The sequence below is a fragment of the Cygnus atratus genome, chromosome 4 (genome assembly GCF_013377495.2).
Source record: "Cygnus atratus isolate AKBS03 ecotype Queensland, Australia chromosome 4, CAtr_DNAZoo_HiC_assembly, whole genome shotgun sequence".
Classification (NCBI taxonomy): Eukaryota; Metazoa; Chordata; class Aves; order Anseriformes; family Anatidae; genus Cygnus; species Cygnus atratus.
The window spans coordinates 30,548,450-30,569,905 of NC_066365.1; the positions used below are offsets into that span (position 1 = coordinate 30,548,450).

The 21,456-nt window shown below is 34.5% G+C and overlaps 1 protein-coding gene across 2 annotated transcripts in view; it reads right to left on the reverse strand.

Moving 5' to 3' along the window:
• The window catches only part of GRIA2 (glutamate ionotropic receptor AMPA type subunit 2), a 92,012-nt gene that overhangs the window by 5,380 nt on the left and 65,176 nt on the right, over positions 1-21,456 (reverse strand). For both annotated transcript variants that reach the window (XM_035547906.2, XM_050710306.1), the window contains exons 8-12: positions 21,187-21,291; positions 20,355-20,465; positions 18,980-19,186; positions 18,098-18,468; positions 14,010-14,208 (exon numbers count right to left, since the gene is read on the reverse strand). In XM_035547906.2, coding sequence (XP_035403799.1) covers positions 14,010-14,208; positions 18,098-18,468; positions 18,980-19,186; positions 20,355-20,465; positions 21,187-21,291 — 993 coding nt within the window. The remainder of the gene's footprint in view (positions 1-14,009; positions 14,209-18,097; positions 18,469-18,979; positions 19,187-20,354; positions 20,466-21,186; positions 21,292-21,456) is intronic.

Here is a 21,456-nt window from a genome sequence, read left to right on the forward strand (position 1 = left end):
TGTAACACTATATGGCCTGTAACTCAGCTATTATCATCTTTCTACTTTGCTACAGAAAACCAAAGACCATGTTTTGTAGTCATCCTGTAAGACTTTACTATTGTATGCGTAAATACACCAAATTTCTACTATAATAAAATGTATGAGAAGCAATTCTCCAACAAAGATACGATGTACACTTTAGAACAGCAATTCCACTATGAATCTATCTTTAATCACACCATTTAAAAAATAAATAAATCAAGTATAAAAGCACCAGTTTAGAAGTTATTTTATACTTCATATAAAAGTATGAAATGCCTTCACCATATCCCAAGGCTTCACTGTTCTTATGAAGAACAAGAAGTATCATTTTCCCAGACTTACCCTTACTTTTCTGTCCAGAAATTTTGCCTAGGAAGATTTTGAGGCTCAGATTTCTCCCTAGTCTCCATATGTCTGTTATTATTTAAAGTTCTGGTAGTGCTAGTCAGTAGCCGTCAGTAGCCACTGACAGTTTTCTAACATCAAAATATTCCAACTATTACCAACCAGAATCTACATGTCTATCAGCACGGCTGAAAGTTCTCTTGATCTGTTGATCAGATCTGTTGATCTACACATACTCAGTATACCCATTAATATCAAAAGGGTTGGATATACTCAGCATGACCAGAACGACTGAGAAACATAACTCTGTGCTGAAGGCACAGTGGATTTCTTGGATTCTTAGAACATCTGCCATATTGTGCATGCATTTTTCTTGTTCCATCCAAGACAATACTAAAATTTATGATTCTAAAAACTAAGGAAATCCCTAAAACAAACAAACAAATAACAAGAAAACCCAACAAAACACACCAGCTTTGACAAGCCAGTTCACAATGTAAACTATATCTATCACTATGTACTATAAGTGAGCATTAAAATTTAATAATATACTTTTCTCTCCCTTACCTGACACATAGCTGGGTAGATGAATAGCGCCTCTCAGACAGTAAGTAGCATTCCATGCCTGAGAATTCTATCTGAAGATCCACGTCAGTTAGGCTATTTAATGTTTGGGCAACTCCATCAACATTGCCAGAATTTATAAAGAAAGTGTAAACCCTAAATGCACGTATACAAAAGTTGGTGTCTTTCTGTCATCTGTTCTCTGTATTCACTTCATTGAAAGCAAAGCTACAAGTGTTTACCTCTGCATGGTACTCAATCTTCTCCTTCCTTAACACACTCAGGCTTGGAATGACAAGTCCATAACCTCATATGAAGGAGCTCAATCTTCCCAGAGTTTTCACTCCCCACACCTACCTTCTAATTGAACACAGATACTCCATCCCTTTCCAATCACTGTCGACATTCATTTGGCAACACATATCCAACTTCCTACACAGGATTTACAACTACAAACTAAGCAAGGGACATCTAGCTTCCAACAGTGATATAAAAATGATTACAGCGATATTTAATGTTCATAACTTGCTCTATAAAGGGGAAAACTAAAAGCTAGACTAATTCAGAACTGTCTTAAAGGGTTCCGTTCAAACCAAAGCAGACAAAATGCTTCCAAGTACCTGTCACCACAACTTTCATTACAAGGCATTTGAATCCCATGTTGTAGAAGAGAAAAGGTTACAGTGACATTTAAAACATTGTTTTCTTATAATAACATTCAAATACTAAATAAACAAATATACTTAATTTAAGTTAGGCTACTGTCATGAATGGCTTCTAAAATTGACTTAACTGCCTTTGCTTCCTTAACTACGTTGCCTCCTGGTTTATTAAAATGATCTTTCACAGGTGTATATCTGTATGTTATAGATGTCTAGCAAAGTCTGTTCAGCTTTCATCATTCAGCCTCAATAAAATGCAGCACCCCATTTCCCACTGTCACTTGACTGAGATCTGACTGTAACATGTAGGTGGAAAGGATGAGGGGAGTTGCATTACAGACCGAGGGGCTGGTGCTGGACATCTGAATAGGAAAACGCATAAGGAACAGATTTTTCAAATGGTCAAGTGCTAAGAAGAAACCTCCCACTAGATGGCTCACAGGTTCCTTGCCATATCATTGAAGGTAAAAATACCTGATCCAGCAACCACAGAAATAAAAATCGGTAATGAAAAACATCACCAGAGGATAAAACTCAGGATTTGCCATGACTGCAGTCTTCTGCAGCCATGGACACTGAAAAGAAACATTACGATGGAGTTCACACAGCTGATAGTCTTAATCCCCACCTAGTCCTTGAACTTGTCTTGACTTATATATATATAAAAAAAAAAAAAAGAGCAATGACATACAACCCAAGGAATACTTGACGCCTAAGGTTTTTGGTCTGATTGCTGCACAGAATTCTTACTAGCAAGACTTTGTTTTCAGCACATTATTTCCTTCACAATTTTTTCCTCCCCAGAAGCTGTATTTTATACAAAAAGGCAGAATTAAAGGATGTAGAAAAGGACAGCGTTCAAGACCTTCACCTAGCATTCTGTGCATACATACGCATGTATTCAAAAGGTCAACATTATCTGCTTGATAAACAAAAGTATGCATGCTTATCCTATGCACATATCCTGATTCAAAAACATTTTGAAATAGTATCAGTAATGCACGCTTATTTAAATTTGACCCATGTTATAAATGCCTGTATATTTTATTTCTATAAAATTTATCTTCATCTCTTTAAACTGCACTTGGAAAAGCACACCATCATCAGTAACAGTGGACTACACAATGTGGAAACAGAATTCTTGTGAATGTAGGGTGCCCTATGTGCAAGTCGGGCTTTTGTATTTTTCTTATATACTTTTTCTTTCTGGCACCAAAAAAAAAGGAAGAACAGCAGTACTCCATTAAAAAACAAAGGCACGTAAACTCCCCACCCCCCCACTTTTTTACCATGCTATCCAAACAATGCAACCAGTGTAGATGGCTTTATTATTTGACTACAAGAATATTAAAATAATATGCATTGTTCTTAATGTGGTTCGTTGCTATTGCTACATGACTCTCCAGTGTATATATGAAATGTTAAAAGCTGATAGCAACTTTGTTATTACAATCATTACCAATGTATAAGCACACGACCCTAATATTCACAATGAATACTTTTTGCATTATTTACCATTTCTATGAAAATACAAAATACCTAAGAAGTTACAAGTTTTTTTTTTCTTATCATGTCACCACTGCATATCATGACTATGAAAATTATTATTACGAAGTACACATCCCATTTACATGTAAAATACATAAAATACCGCCTCCATTAAGAAACTCATTAGGAAATTAAATTATGGAATGCTTTATCAAATTAATTGTGTATTTTGTGGGTCACCAGATATCTTTTCCATTTTGTCATTCAAAGACCTACTATTCTTAAAATGAGGTGTTGTAATTAGTATGTCATTGACAGAAATAGCTCCTCAGACTACCAACGCTCTGCTAGGTGATGATCTTGTACTGCAGGAGCAGAACTGTAATTCTCAAATATGGTCTGTGTAAATATCTTGTTGACCTTCCATATTGAAGGACATGAATCAATATTGTCACCGACTACAACATGTAACAACAAATGAATCTTGCCAATTTAAAGAGAAAATCAATTCATACTCCCACTCCCCCCCCAAAAAAAAAAGAAAAAAAAAAGAAAAGAAAAAAGGTCAAAACTGTTTTTCAGCCTTTTTAATTAACTTAAGATTAAATATTATTATGTATTTTAGAATACATAACTATTTATACTGTGTGGCTACTGAGAGTAAATAAAAATTCAAATAGATTGAAAGTCTACATTTTGTAATATACTGATAATTTTATTCTTTATTGGTAAAATTAATGTCATCTTCTTTAGGTGCAGTTTTACAAGCTTTCCAGTTTCCCTAAACTAATTGAGCTACTTAAAGTATCTTTAATTTGTATACTCTTATTAAAAGAATTGTAAAACATTCTGAGAACGTATTCCTCAAAAGCTTACTTATAATAATTTGTATCAAGAATCCACATATGAGAAGACAGTACATGAACATGGAAGACAAAGGCCTTATGTCATCGTCATATTCATGTGATTTAAAGAATTAATTGTTCAAGGAGGCTTGTCTTACAAGGTATGTTAGTATTAAAGTTTCAAGAGCGTTTAATCTGTTAAAATACTTGCTGAAAGGACTTCTCCTCTGAGATTTTTTACTAAAGTAAATTCAGTTTCAGTGGAATCTAAATTCCTCCCCATCATTCAACACATTCATAAAGTCAAAGAAGACTATTTAAATTTAAATTTGAAAGTCTGAAAAACTCAGATAAATGTCATGCAAACTAATTTCTATGATGACACCTAAATCAATGTGTTGTTCTTTGAAGTGTTGGTCACAGGGAAAATCTCCTGTCCACTCCAAGACCTAACTTCACCGCACTAAGCCTACAGGGACAGCCATAATACTGCAGCATAATACATTGCAGTATCTACTACTACAGCTTTCTTACACCACTGTATTAAAATTGCAAATTTTAAGTAGGATCTTGATTTGAGTGGGGGAAACCAGACAACATAAAGGAAACAGTACGTAGTTTAAACTGCAAAAACATCAAAAAGCATTAGATTTTCCAGCCTCACGAATGAAAGCAGTTGGAGAAAGGAAAGTGTCTGCTGTGTGGTGGGAAGACAAAGAAGACAAAGAAAGACATAGAAAAATCTAGGTATAGAAACACAATCTAAATGCATAATTAAGCTTTCTTTTTTTTAATGTAATGGAAGAATAATAAGTCATGCAAATGAAGGTACAGAAATCATCAAAATGAGTTAGATGCAAAACAGAAAACTTATTGCACCTATATGGGAGTGCTGGTGGTGGAAATAAGCTAAATCCCTAAACACAGAAGCACTTTCTTAAGAAATAGCAGATTTTGTAGTAAACTGCAGATGCCATTACGGAAGTCTAGAATCAAATATACTGTACTTCACAAGAACAAAAAACCATTTAAAGCAACTACAGCTCTTTCAGTTTGAAGTACAGCATGCCATGTACACTTTCAGATCACATTTCATAATGAAAACATTTGAAGACAGAAATAACCTGTATCTGTAAGAAAAGAAATTGGGTTGATCAAAATGTATCAAGCCAGATAATGAGAAATTATTTATTTGTTAAATATGAGAAGTGAAAAATTCTGAGCGCTTGGATGACAGAAATGAAATTAAACTGTCCAGTTCAAAAGCATGGTCCAACACTTTGGGACCAATAAGAAAATCTGCAATAAAATGAAAGCATTTCAGTTGTGTAAAAACAACACAAAAAGGAAGGTAAATCACCACGTATCAACAAAATGATTACCAGCAAACAGTTTGATACAACTGGGAGAAAGTCATTTCCAGAAGAGACAGAGAAATATTAGTGCCTTTGTGCAAAGCATTGCTGAGATCTCAGCTGGCATACAATGTACAGATCTGTTCACCCACTCTCAGGAGCAATTAGTTTGAACTAGAAGATACACATGCAGAAGAGCTATGAGATGAACAGGGACCCAAATATCTGGCTTGCAAATCAAGAGTTGTTTTAGTTGACGGAACTGAAAGCTGAGAGGAAAAAAAGAAAAAAAAAAAGAAAAAAAAAACAACACACAAAAAAGAACAACAAAAAAACACATACTTGTTCTGTATTTATGCATCAGGAAACTAAACACTAGGAAGAAAAAATATTAAAAAAATATATATTTAATTATTAATGTACTATAACACGACAGGATATAAAAACACTCACATTGGAAAATAAAAGAATGTTTCTAACCATCACAGGAGTAATATTATGGAATTATCTGCCCTTAGGAGTAGCACAAGTGAAACAAACTTTAATACTTATTTTAATGAGTATATCAAATTATAAAATAAATTACACACCACTGGAGAATCTTCAACTGTACTGCTGTAAATTCATTGTACCCAGCACAAAATTATCTAGTGCAGAGCACAGCCTGGTTAGAACATCTAAAAAAACTTGATGAAAACTTGGAAGAGAAGATCAAGGAGTAATACATTTCTTTCATCAGACACAATTTGTTCTTACCAACAGGAAAGGAAAATTCTACTAGACAAGAATGCATTTTCTTTGTAATAAATATTATGAAATAATAATTTGAAAATAAGCTGAGTAATATACAAAACAAAGTTTCTGAAGCACTACAGTATTTTGGTCAACGGGCTTGCTGAGCTGTCTTCAGAACAGCAGGATTTTGGGTAATGTGGACAAAGAAACAATTTTTCCTAGATAATAATAAAGTAAGATGCCTGGAGGAAAAAAAATAAAATAAATGAAGTGTTAATTACTTCATTCTTTATTTTCAAGTGAATTTCTAGAATGGCCTACATCAATTCTTTTGTTTGTTGCACAGATTTAAGGACTCTGAAAACCAAGAAAATGTAACTGAAAATGAACCTCTTGAACCCTCTAGACCTCAAAAAAAGTATAACCATTTTTTCACTAATATGCTTTTGGATGTAAATGAAAGTCTGTCCATCATCTCAGTACTTCAGTGAAGGGCCTTTTTCTTCTGTCAAACCAATAAAAAACAAACCAATATTCTCTAATTGTATCTCCTTCAAGGATTCATGACATGTCAGTTCTATAATCTCTGCCTTTTCATGTAGAGATTACAGTTGATGACAGAAGTTACATATGATTTCATAACTGAGTCTTTAGTCTCCATCACCTCTTGAACGCTTCTATGGAGCTAGTCAAAATTTAACAGTGAAATATGTTCTGTGTAATTCTTCTGTATCTCAAACAATAAAAAAGGAAGCTGAAGTATGATTCATAATTGTTAACCTCTACTTTCATTAAAAAAAATCTTTCTTCTTTTCTCCCTGATTTTAGAGTTTTCTTGTGTATTTTTAGAAGCTTGAATAATATCTTGAGTCTAAAGACAGATCGAGGTTCACAGATAGACTGCCATATGCTTTTAGTCTTTTTTCATAACTTTTTGTAACACAATTATCAATTTCAAAAGTTAAAGAACTATTTCAAAGTACTCATAAATCTAGACTGTGTTGAAGTTCTTCAGAAAACACAAGAATCTTCAGGCCAATTTTCTTTACCTCCCAAAAGACAACACTTTTTCACAAGAAATGACTCAGGGGAAGAATGTCAGCTCTTCTAATGTTTGTTGCTGGCTTTTCACTATGAAAAGGACTTCTTTATAAGACTGTATGGATTATTATACTTCCATCATTTTTTCCATGACTAACTTTTCATTCCAGAGCTCTTGCCTCCTGCTTACTCTGCTCAGTGAAAGCTAAGTAACAATTTTTTCTAATGGAGCAATTCTGCTTGCTTTTCATTTGACAGAGGAACAATTCTTAAGGGCTACCAGAACAGAACAAAACAGATTGGTCTGTCCATCTCACACTGTTGGTTTGAACATACATACATATAAAAAGTTTTTAAATAAAAACTAGTGTAGGCAGAGAGAAAGTAAACTAGTCTTCTTATTGCTCTGCACATCACTTTTTCTTTTTGAGATGCCTTCTGACCACACAGACTAGTTGCAATTCATCCTTTAAAGTGATAAGAAGGTAGATTTACTGATTTCATTTTTCTACCAGTTTTATACATATTTTTGATGAACGATGGGCAAGCAGCAAAAAGATGACTGAAGTTTAAAAGGAATTAGCTTTGTGCCATTTTTGTTTCATTTTGGTATTCATTTTCAATAAGCTTCCAAGCACACAGAAATCATGGAAATGTTCTGCTGAATATTAAGCTTGCGTACTTACACAGGTGTACTTTGTTTCTTTCTTCCACTGCTGTAGTCCGTAAAAATTCAGCATGGAACACTTAGGAAGTTAACACATATATACATTGCTTAAAATTAATTTCTGCAGTGTTAGGTGTGCAGCAGTCTGTCTTCTTGGGTTAGTGACTTTTTTCCCCTCTCAAAGTTCAATCATGTATCTTGGCTAATACAGACACAAACTGCATTTACAGCAGCTGCTCAGAAATCATTGAAGGTAAAAATACTTTGTGATTGTAGATAATGTCAATAGTACATACAGGAGAGATGAAATTTCACTGACCCACCATTTTGCGCTCCATCAAGTAGTATCTTCTGTCTGACAACTGTAGAGATGATGCACGTGTACCTGACCAACTGAAATGATCCTTGGATCTTTCAAGCTGTGCTTTGCAGTCCTGTTCATGTTGTCACCATTACAATCCACTTCTGATTTGAGAAAAACATGTACTTCTGGAAAAGCACAGCCACACACAATTTCTTCAATGTTTTGCCTGTTACTTCAGGCTGTATACCCAGGAGAAAATGCAACCACAATGAACTACAGATCTTTACTTAGGTTTTTAGTTGCACTAAGAACTCTAAAAGCACTATTTGTAAGACAGAGCCACTAGTAAATAGCAGAAGTGACAAATACCCCAGCTCAGTAAAAGAACTCTGAAGGCTTGGATTGTACTTGCAGTCCTGCTAGTAGCAACTTTGAGAACTCCTGAGGAAAACTACATGTTCTAGCATTTACAAATATAGAGAGAGTTAAGAGACCTAACTGATCTCTAACTGATCTGCCATTGAAGAAAATTTGTACCTATAACATTATTATTATGAAGTAATATTTTCCTGCTGATTTTTACTGTCATTACCACTCACCCCCACACCTTTTTTTTTTCTTTCTTTCTTCCTTTTAATACTCTTAAAACCATTATTTCTGCGTGGTGTTTTCTATGCAGGATGTACCAAGCTTCTGCTTCTTGTCTTGAAGCAGCAGCAGGAATACTGGACTACGTTTCCTGTTCATCCCTTTTTCTCAGTTATGATTCTTGATTCAGTGCCAACCGACGCTCTGCTGTTGGCAGGAGTATGTCCAACTAGTGTATGGTCATTACCTGTAAAGCTAGGCAGCATGTACCTCAAAAAGCATAAAGTGCCAAGGCAATATGTGTTTGGTCGTGAGTGCCAAGGCTATTATCTCTGAATCAAGTGATATGGACTAGCTTATATGCATACTACCATACTGTCTGTAGGTTGTGGTGACCCACTATTTCCTCCACCAGGGTTTTTCTAACCTACATCTGGATTACTCTGTTCACCCCACATTGTAGCCACTGGTGCCAGACATGTCCACTGCAGACATGAACCAACATGTATTTAATGTAGGTGACTAGAATCCTGACACAAACAAGCTAATGTGACAACCCTGACTTGCCCAGGCTAATGTAATATCTCAACAAGTTCATGTTATGTAAGCATTCACAGAAGCTGAACAAAGATTCAAACTCAACTCTTTCACTTACATCATATACATATATTCAGCTATTCAAAACAGAAGTTTTCAGCTAAGTTTAAACATTTAGCTTATTGCCAAGAACTCCTGTTTGGAAAATAAGAAACAAATATATCCTTATGGTGATTCATTCCATCTTAAAAACAGCAGGTAACACAAATGAAGCCCTTTACTCTTTAGAAATATCTTCTTCATAGAGAAGAACAGAAAAATACCATAGTCTAGAACAATAACTTCCACAAAATCAGAATTGGATGAGATAAATTCATTTTCTCTTTCTCTCTGTAGGAAGAAGTCAAGACGGAGGAATATGGAAGAACAATCACTGAATGCCCTCAACACATTTTAAAGGAGACAGAATATTGTTTGGATTCTTCTAACATCAAATACTTTAACAAATCACTGATGATTCATTCAGAAGATAAAAATGCTTGCCAATGAAACTCTGAAAGTCAGAACAACAAATGTATTCATAGATATTGTAATCATTCTGTGGATATTCCAGGAAAAAAAAAAACAAAAAACAAAAAACACAAAAGTTGAAGACAATGAATTTCTTGAAGTAAATTGTTGACTGAATAATTCACTCAGCTCTAGCAATGGCACATTCACTTCTTGGTTGTTGCAATACTCTGAAAAAATTCCTGTTGACCTGAAGTGTTCCACAGGTAAAACCATGAACTGTTTTATAGTTATATGATATTTCCCTTATATGATAGGTAAGTAGATATAATTTGACTGTGTTTGTCTGGATATTTTAAATGAAATTGTGGGAAAATGTACACTCAGTAATATGCAAAGGAAGCAAGGTTTTGCAAGAAGTGAATTTAGAAACTAGTTTATGAATGTTATTACCTTTTCAGTCTCAATCTATATGGTATGAGTCTAATCAAATTAGCACTTTATAATTAGGCAAACCTTCGAGTCTTATCACAGTTAAAAAAAAAAAAAAAGCCATCTCATATAAAATCTTAGAAGTTGCCAATTATTTCTTCTTTTCTTTTAGCAGCTGCTGAATTTCATCTTATACACCTGACAACAGGTAGCAGATAGCAGGCTATTGCTATCCAGTAACAGCTCTTCCTCTCTCATTTCTGGCATACTTCACTACTCATCTAACCCACCTGCTGCAAGGCATATATGCCCACTGCCTTAGCTGCTCACAAAATTGAGCTGAGGTGCTGCCCTATGTGATATTCAAGTTTTTATCTTTCCTTAAAATTTGTCTATGAACATGGAAAGCAACCCAACAACGGCGTGTTTTTTCTGTACTGCTTCACATCCATGGGTACTGGATTCTGTCCAATCTTCTTCATCAAAAACTGAAAATCTCTGAAGAAAGTCAGAGTGAATAAAAAAGAACAACTCCTGTGTCATAAGCGTCTCTGCGTAGCTCATGTAACCTCCTTTATATTTGAGTTCACTTGAATTTAAAGTCAATGTGTTTATATAGTTACACGTTGTTCAATCTGCAAGTATTTGTAACAATTTTGGGTGCACAAAAACCAAAGTCAAATGCAAAAGCTTCAGAAAACCAAGCGAGCAATTTTAAAGAATATTTTCTTCTCCTTTCAGTATTTAAGTTGTTCTTGTTAAGCAAATCATTAAAACAGGTAATTAATTCACATTAAGAAAACTATAACATTCAAAGGTGTCAATGTTAAATGCTTTTCTAAAGTAATAGCCTCATCACTGACCATTACAACTATTTTTCTCATCAGCTCACATATTTCAGTGGGATTCCAGTATGTCAGAGATGCCCTGATAAAAACAAAACAAAACAAACAAACAAACAAAAAAAAACCACTATCGCCTCATGTTCACATAAAGTAACTCTAGTGCCTGTATTTACTGACTGAAAATTCTTCAAGCTAGAAATCAGGCATGGACATTTGTTTGTTCTCCAAAATGACACTGTAGTTCACAATAAAGATTAAACTTACTAAACAGCAAACCCTGATGAGGAAAGCATTATAAGGCAGTGCTAGGCACACTAACACTCTCTTCTCTTTGTCTTCCTACTTTCCCATTGACAGTAGTGCTAGCAAGATGTCACCTCATCAGCTCTATTCTTAAGAGATGACAATAATAACCAATCTTCTTTCTCCCTGCCCTTCTATATATATCACCACGTGCAACATCTTCTTGCCAACCTATTGGTCCCACTGGCTGAAAAAGAACAGGAAAGTGATTTGATGCTAGCAAGAACCAAATAAAAGGTGATACCTTTTTAATGTTTTCTTACGGTATCACAAAAGAATCAGAAGTGTTTTCTCCTGCTCTCAGACTGAAAAGCAGATCACATTGTTGAAGAGCCAGAAACCTAAGTTTTTCCTCGAAAACAAAGTACCAGACAATTAATCTTCCTCATCTTGATTCTGTCTTTCTTCTTCCCAAATCTACCTTTACCAAAACAGCTCAGTTGTCTGGCATTTAACGTGCTTCTTCAAAACCTCTCAAGTTTTGAATGTGCTGTTTACTTTAGCATTAAACTACATAATTCATGAACTCCTCTACTTACCCAGTTGCCCAATGGAAGGATCTCACATTCACTTGTGTGAATTACTATCACAAAACATGTTTTAGTAGCAAGGCAAATTCTATTTACTGTTCTTAGAGTATACAATAATCCCTACTTTTATGCTGAGAAATGAGGGCTCTATTAGTGATGATTTAGATACAATACACATTCCACCAATCGAAAACAAACTTGAAAACAGTATCAACTCTTGAAGAGAAAGCAGACTAACTGGAGAAACAAAGCTAACAAACGTTTAATTCATGACAGACAGTCCATTTAGCTTGGTGCTAGAAAAATACTTATTTCCAGCTGTTCAAAGAATTTGAGTCCTAATTTCAGGTCACATCCACTCCAATCCATTTACTACAGAGAAATGCTGAAAGTGAAATTTTAGTCTTGTTTGTGCTAGAGACTGCTTTCACATTGCCTTTAGCAGACAGAGTTTCATTCTTGAAACCTGAGTTTAAGGTCTCCTAGAAAGAATTTATGACAACTGTTATTTCTTGAAAAATAACTGTGCAGGCTTAAGTAATTTAGAGCAAACAGTAGATAGAACCATTGGGCTAAGCAGTGGCATTACACATAGTGCATCAACTTGTTTGTGATAGAAATTGCGGAGAAAGAATTTCCAGAGGTCATTGTAACCTTGTTTGTGCAGAGCAAAAGCTAACTGAACAAAAGGTGAAGAACATGCCCTCACAAAGCCTTCACTTATTTTTACAAAAGTAAGTTTTTTATGCTCAGGTAACCACTGGAAGCACTATTTGTGTTAAAGTGTAATTATGAAGATGCACATGAGTTTAAACCTTCTAATTCTTCTAAGTAACCACCATAGATAGCATCTCAACCAACATTAACAAATTAGTAGCACGAAAACTACGTACTTCTCTATACACATTTTTCTTTAAAACAAAAACAACAACAAAAAAAGCTTGAAAAATCTCTAAAGAGAAACTAATCAAAAGAACTGATCTACCCTTAGTTCACATTCTGTCCCCAGTATAGCCACAATCTAAAAACTTTATGCTCTCAAAAACAGAAAAACATTTGTGTGCTTCTCAACACTTAGCACCAAAACCCAAACTTCATTTTTACTAGCTTACACACCTGACATTAGTTTCAGTTTAGAACAGCAGAAATGCAATCAGCACCAGGTCTTCTTACAGGACTCACTAAAATCAGAAAAAAATGCTTTTCCACAGTTGAAACAAGTATGGTACCTATTTAGTATGTTACCAGTTAAGTAAGTGTCACAAAGCCTAATGAAAACCACAATCCAACAGTTACTACTCTATACGGTACATAGGAAAAAAATTGTGAGAAACTATTTCACTTTGCTTCCATGGCAAACTCTATTAGAAATGTAAATATAGTATTTCCAACTGTTTTAAAATACATTTTGTTTAAGCCTAACACTCTTACCATCCACTGAAAAACAAATAAAAAACAACAAAAAAAAAGTTTTTCATACTTGTAGCACTTCAGACCCACTTCCATCTTAGAGTGCACAGACACTGCAAAACTGTCACAGCGCTTTTCTCAGCAGCCTTAAGTGTCTCACTCTTTTGCTCTGATGGATTTCACCATGGTAGCTGGTATCTTAAGGGCAGCTTGAAACTCACACATTGGCAGTCTTACACATTTTAAAAACTGAAACACACTGAAGTAGAAGGCAAGGACTGACAGACTTCCAAAGACATCACTGTAATGCAAATACAATAACTGTTTTCAAAAGCAGGCATGGATTTACCACAGCTGCCAGCAGGATTGTAACCCATTCCCCATCAGTAAGTTTGAAAAATCATGTGAAATACTAAAGCATGACTGCGTACCTTCCCATGTTCCTACATACTGCACGACTATCTAAAATATAGCACAACTATCAGTCTTGTTTAAAATTGTTAACTACTGTTTTACAGCCTAGATGAATGATGTCAACTCCCTTCTACGATCAGATCTTGTTTTTTTTCTTTACAGTGGAATATTTTTTAGGTAATTCCTTGCAGTCACTTTTACTTTGCATTGTTTATAACACGGCCCTTGTATTTATATATAGATAATAAAATGTTATTGTAATGAGTAGACTAAAACACTTATATCTGCAAGTTAGGCTGCACATATCACATTTTTATAGCAACCTTTTAATAAAGCCCAGGGAGAAAACATTTAAAAGAGTGAAGACCTAGGTACAACAAAACAGAAATCTAAAAAGTAGAAATTCTTACCCTAAAAAACTCTTTAGTGGAGCCAGAATCTAACGTTCCATAAGCAATTTCTGTTTGCTTGGAAAGATCCTCTGCACTTTCAATGGGTGACACCATCCTCTCAACCGTCAGGAAGGCAGCTAAGTTAGCCGTGTAGGATGAGATTATGATGAGGGTAAAGAACCACCACACACCTCCAACAATGCGCCCAGACAGGGATCTAATAACAAGTATGAAATGGATTTGTAAAGTGAAATGAAAGTCCTAAAAAGGAACACATGTTATCAGTTTTACGCAAATGATGCATTTTACTATAGGGAGACATTTCAAGCTATCTTGTAGTGCAGCTCTGCATACTAATCAGATGGGAAATCAATGCATACTCCATCCACTACATCTGGATTTTTGCCGAAATCAGGACTCCAGCATTTACTTTAGGAAGAATTTAGTGATCCTGTTCTTCAATGTCCTGAAAACTCTGAAATTAAACTGCTCATCTCAATGTGCTATATTAACACATAAGCTTGTTATTCTCTCTGATGTGAATTTATGTGACACGAAGAGAATAATACAAAAACAGTGAAACAGCTTTCAGATAAATCAGTATGTACTTAAAAATTTAGTCTCTTTAGCTTGCTTGTTTTCATAAGACATTCAGACAAAGACTGATTTTCACAAAACAATGTGTCATGCTGCTGTGGACAATCTACACTGAGAAATAAATAGCATTATTTGCAATAAAAACTGGCCCAGGGAATATCCATAAGCTAAAAAGTGCACACGACTTTTGAAATATACAAGCATTTAACAAACTGAGGACTGGACATGAAACAAGCAAACTGATAATAACGAAAAATGGTAAAGAAAGTATATTTTTATATAATATGATGTTTCTAACTGCAGCAGGTGGGCTCTTATGGATCTTTGTTTTGCATCTCCTGCTCAAGAAGAAAGAAGAGAAGAGAACTCAAGAAAATATATAAAACAGTATATAACTAGAGAAATTCACTGATTGTCAATACTGGAAAGCTGATAGAATTATTGATACTGCCATCTTTGTCAAACTTACCATTTTTGAACGATCTTTTAAAGTTTGAAATTACTCACTACTTTGTTTCCAAACAAGACATTATAGGGAGGAGTACATAATCTTTGGAGATGTACTTAATTATTTGGCAGAAATGTACATGTAGTTAAAAGTCTAGCATTGCAGTAGCTTAGGTATGTACTGACATGTCTCCTCTACCTATTAAGTAAACAAATCACAAATCATTCACCCAGCTCACAGTATTGTGAATGAGATGTCAAACTTCTGATACTATACATATAGCAAGATATAGAATATAGGTGTAATTATCTATATGCATTTCAAAAGTATGCTTTAATTTTAAACACAGTAGTCATGTAAAGCTGATTTATTAAACTGGGAACAAAAGTAAATGGAACCGATTCTGGACAAGTCATTTTCACTAACTGTCATTGTAAAATATTTCTGTGGTAATTCAGACATGAAAAGATTTATTCCATGTCACTATAGACTCAGTAAGTCACTCCACTACATGAAAATCAAGTTAGATATGGGTCCAGAATATGTTATTAAAAAGGGCTACAGAAAAGACATTATTTCAAGTGCTTTCTAGATTGTAATGGGTTCTGTAAACATGCTTTCTGTCACCTTTGAAAAAAAATATCTTATTTTGACATGGAGGTAATCTGAAAATATAATTCTACAATTCAAAGACTGAATTATATGATAAATATACATTTGCAAGGTAAAATCTATGACTGTGCATTTAATACCTGCTAATTTTATGGTACTTTTTATTGTATTGATATCTACTATAAATGATAATTCATAGTCTTAAAAACCCATGATGTGTAATCAAACAAAACTGCTACTGACATTGTAAAGCAAGAATAAGCTCAATACCAATATAGACATTATGCTCCCACATAATATTTTGTAAGTAAAATTTTTGTGGTGCCCTTTGTATTCAGAACTTTCTGATAAGGTCTGTCCCAGTTAAATAAACCATTTCTTTTTTTGTGTGTATTTTGAAAAAAAATACAAAGTTGTATAATTATACGTTAGCATGAACCCACACTTGTATAAGTACCTCATACATCAGATCATTAAATACTAAACCAATTTTTTGTGCGTAATTACCTTGATTCGTTCACCATGTTTTGCACTTAGAAAGGTATTATATATAGTACTGAGAGCACAATCCCATATAAAAAGTATCAGGAAAACTTTGCTGTATATTACCATTGTCTCCTCTGTGCCATCCACAATGGCAACGTTGGGAATTTTTTTTGCAGACCAATTTCCAGATGGTCCTGTCTTACTCAGCACCACTTCTATTTCAGAGTCAGGAAGCCCTAGCTACTTGGTAATTCTACAATTCTTACAAGGGTAGTCACCCGTATTAGAGAAATAATACAACTACAAATATTTTGCTAATGTTTGAAGAGATTGCTAACCACATTTACTGAAATTCGTTTGCAGGGAGTTCATATTCCCTCGGGAGAGTTTTGGTGCAAGAACAAAAATAACTAAGGTGTTTGCAGCCCTTTTATATTTTCATAATAAACTGATATAATATACAAACTAAATGCTTTCCTCAAAATGTGTTTGTAATGAAATAAAGTGCTGTTAAACACTTCACTGACAATAAATCTGCCACTTGAATCTCCAAAATAATTTCAGTTTCACGCACCTTTTACGATGGCCATTTACTATCATTATTCTTGCAACACCTTTTAAATGTTATCAAACAATGCACAACTGTCATGCTTTAATAGTCAGTAAAATGAAAAAAAATATTGTAATTCAACTATGGCCTTGATTCAATAAAAATAATTTTGCAGCTAATAGAGAACTTTGTAGACAACTAAACTTGTAAAGTATATAATCAATACAAAAACCCAAAGGACTGAAATTAATACAGCTTCTCATGACCTGAAACAATTTGATCTCTCTTCACCATCTCATTTCTTGCATACAGTTCTTAATGTGTTACATGCCAAATCTATCATGTCTTTCACCATAACCGCAGCCATCTTTCACTGTGTAAGATATATATGAAGTTCTCTCACAGACTAAGTGCTCTGCTATGTCTGCAGCAGCAGAGCTTGAAAATCTGTCATTGCCTTTCAAGATGAAAGACTTGGATATAAGACGCTCCTTCCATCGGATTTATCTGCACAACAGCCACAAGACTCACTGGAAATTGAACTATGTCCAGTTTTACTTTAGGACATTGAGAAGAAAGTTAACTTGCTTGGTTTAGTTAGGAAGGTCTTTTTTTCCTTAAATCCAGTTGCCCTATTTCACTTCTTACTACAGTTCCTTCAAGCAGCAAGTAGTTATTTATCTACCTACTTATCACTTTGCTGAATCAAGGCTAGGTCCACTTGCGCACAAGGGAAATAGAATATTTAATGAGCTGCAAAGGAATTAACTTAAGTGCTTCAGAGTTGTCCCTAATAAGGTAGGTGAAAATCCATGAGGAATTAAGCATTTATAAACTGGAGCTTCAAATTCATTTTAGCAACTTCCTTTGTGACTTATATAAAACTAGGCCATAGAAAAACAGCAACATTTTGCAACTATTCACAATAAATTAGAGCCATCACATGACTTCTATTTCAACTCAAGGCTCTCCTATAGAAAAAACACTGGATTAATAACTGTGTTATGATATGTAGTGAGTTTTAGTGGTAAAGTGATGCCTGTGTAGTTCACGACTAGTACATTACCCTTTTTTCCCATTACAGTTGCTGTGAACCAAATGCAATGTCAACTGTAAAATGGGAATATGCAGCAAAAACACGGTACCCCTCCAAGACGGCATGGAATGATTTGAACCTTATGCATTTTACAGTCTCTACATGGTGTATACAACTTCACTTGGCAAATACATGATCGACATTAAGACATTACCTTTTGTCAGAGAGAACTGTCTTTATTTCAAGGACTTTTGTGATTTTGGTATGGAAGAAATAAACTATAGCAATGATTTCTTTCCGAGTGAAAATATATGCACCATGAACCTCCTCTGGCTGAGACCAAAAACGCACAAAGTTGAAATGGGCGAGTAACCAACCTTGGCGAAATATCGCATCCTTGCTGCATAAAGGCACCCAGGGAAAACCAGAGACTATTAAATATCCCAAATTCATTAGTTGATTCATTAGTTTGCGTTTCTCTTCCATCTTCAAATTCCTCAGTGTGCCACTCGTATGGGCTAAATCTGCTGACCAGGAATAAAACTACACTGACCCCAATGTAGGCAAAAACAATGCACATCCAGATTTCATATGCTAATGGATCAAGAAATGAAAACACTCCTGGTTTGGACTTCTGAGGCTTCTTGATCATTATGGATATCCCCAGACTCATAAACGGCTTTGAGAAGTCAATCACCTCTTCTCTCACCAATGTTATAGTTAATGGAGCGATTGCAATATCGGCTTTCTGTAAAGGAAAAAAAAAAAAAAAAGCAAATAATAGATAATATAACGATCAGAGCAAAGAACAGTTTAGTTTGTATTGCATTTCATAAATGCAAAACAGGACAGCAGACACAGTAGCAACATCCTTTTCATCAAAAATGTCCCACGGAGAATTTCAGAAATTTTTAGTTGAAACTCTTCTTACTGAAATACATATAACCACATGGTTGACATATTCCAAGCGTCCTTATTTACACATACCCTTTTATAAATATGTGGCATTTAAAAATGTTAGTAAAATCCATTGGCTGGTCAGGAGGATGAAATATGCACTCATTTCCCTTCCAACTTCATTTGCATATAAAATCTAAATCCATGCCTTACATTTAACGTTTTTTGATACCAAGACAAGCTTTTGATTCTCTATCATAGGAATTATACATTTTTCAACTACTCTAGAGAGCAAACTAACCCAAATCCCATATCCCTCCATCAGTAATTTTTAATGGCTTTATTATAAACGATGTTCTTACCCCATAAACAAGTTCTCCAACCATCCCATTCCAGATTTTCGTGTCTGCATCCCTGGCCCCATACTTGCCATCCCCCACAATTGTGAGCTTATACTTGAATCCACAATGCTTAGCAATTTCTGTAGCTAGGTCCACACAATAGCCCTCATATCGATCATTTCCTTCAAGCATTTCATGATTTTTCTTCATCATAACATATGGGGACTCCTGCACAGAAATATCTTGCTTTAGTTACTTTGTAAAGAGACAGATGCATTAGTTGTATATTTCACAGGTTAGTAAATTTCCTTTTATATATAATAAAAAAGACAAGATAACATCTGAATCATACATGCTACATATGATTAACATATGATTATGTCAGTTGTTAATTATTAATGTGATGTGTCCTGTAAAAAACATTTAAAAGCTACATTCTCCACAGTCATATACAAATAACAATACTTACAGGCATAGTGATTCCCAGCGGTATGTTAATAATGGTCATGAATGTTAACAGGAGTTATGCATTCAGAGAAGAGAGAATAATTTCCAAAATCTGTTTCTTTCTCTCTTACAGTTTGGATGGAAGAAGGCAAAGACATTTAGTTGCTTTTTTTGTTGACTTAATACAAAATTTCTTCCTCTTTCATAACTACATCCCTTCCTGGGAAAACACTTCAGGCTCTCCAGGCTATATCTTTATTGAATTATTACACACGAAAACAGTTAACTACAAATATGCAGTGGAGTTCTATCATCAGCAAAACTAGTTATGGCTCATACGTTATATTAAAGGAATCTATCTCCCTCCTTGCTCAACAGTTACCCAACTGGTTCTTGCATCCAGTGACGTTTCTATGCTACTCTGTGACTTAACCAAACCAATAAAGAAGCTTTGCAATTAACAGAAAAATGCTGCTATATAGCAGTACATAACGTTATTTTTTAAACAACTACCACATAACTTTTAATGTTTTATCTTACACTTTTAACAGTCCACAGTTCTGGATGCTACATTTCTGAAGTTTGAAAAACAGTCTCTTTTCTGCTTGGCAAAATCCATTCTCCAATAAGCACAGCAACCAGTTAAAAATCAACACTATGGCTCTGCCATTTAGACAAAGTGCTCTTCTTTGAAAGCAGGTATTTCATTCCCATTTTCTGGCCTAAAAATGTTAGCTTTCTGGGATATTCATTTCCTTGTCAATGTCTGCTGCAGAAGAAAACCGCATACTGAACGACATATCCTTAATTTCCAATTTTTATTTATGCAACATAATGAGTAACATGTCAAAACCTCAAAAAAATAGACATTATATTTAAACTAATATAATCAGGAAAAACAAATCACTGTAGGACAGGCTGTCTTTTGACAAAATATGAGGTTAATTACCAAAATAGTGGTGACAATAATAGTCTTATTCTCTAGTCCTGAAGATTCATTTCCAAGAGGGCCATCAAGCGGATTCACAACCATTTTGTCCACTTCACTCCAATATCCAATCTAAAGATTACATGGATAGGATGCACAGACACCAGTGAATACGAACTTTCACAGGAAATGTAAAACATATTACTACTATGTCCATGATTTATGCTCATAGAGAACTATTTTAGCTATAGATCTATCAGTGTAAATATTTCTATTTATAGTTACTATAACAACTATTAACAAGAATGAAGTAATGACTTTTGTTCACATTAATTTGTCTAATATAAGTATACCATTTTCATTCAAATATTAACAAGTTTTAGTAGCAATATCACCAACTGTAGGGTTGAATGTGTTATGAAATACTCCAGATTAGGAAGACATGATAAACTGGCTTTTCCTGAAAGGCTTGGAATTAGACCAGGAAGATAATCACATTTAAAGAAACATCACTGAAAAGCTGTATTCTGCATTTGTCATTCAGAAGCATATCTCTTCTGTTAGCAATTACTGGCTAACATTCAGCATTTCAGATGAGAAAGCAAAACGTTTAATACACAAAACTGAAAGGAAAATATTCCCATGTAGTACTTACCAGAAATAAAAACTCCTATTTATTAGAAAGAAGTAATACATATCTTTACTTTGTTCTGCAAGACCAACATAGAATACACCTTTAAATAAACATTGCGACAAGTCATGCTTTAACTCATCCACAGTGTTTCATTACCTACCTCAGCCGTTGCTTAGCATGGTAAAACCATTAAAGACACTGTAAGACAATTCAAATTACCTTCCGAGGACCAGTACTTTTGAGTTCCATGACGTTTATCGTAAAATTGATTCTTTTTCCATTCTGATCAAACTTTATATTCCCTGTTAGACCTTCCACCTGAACCTATACAGATGAAGATGAAAGTGGTAACAGAATTAATTTTGTTCCTTTTTAGAAAGTGTATTTTGTTTCCATAAATAATTACTTATTTTTCAGAAACATTCAGTTTAGACACTTTTCCATACCCAACGTATCTTAGTAAAGGGACTCGTTCCTGAGGAGTTAACT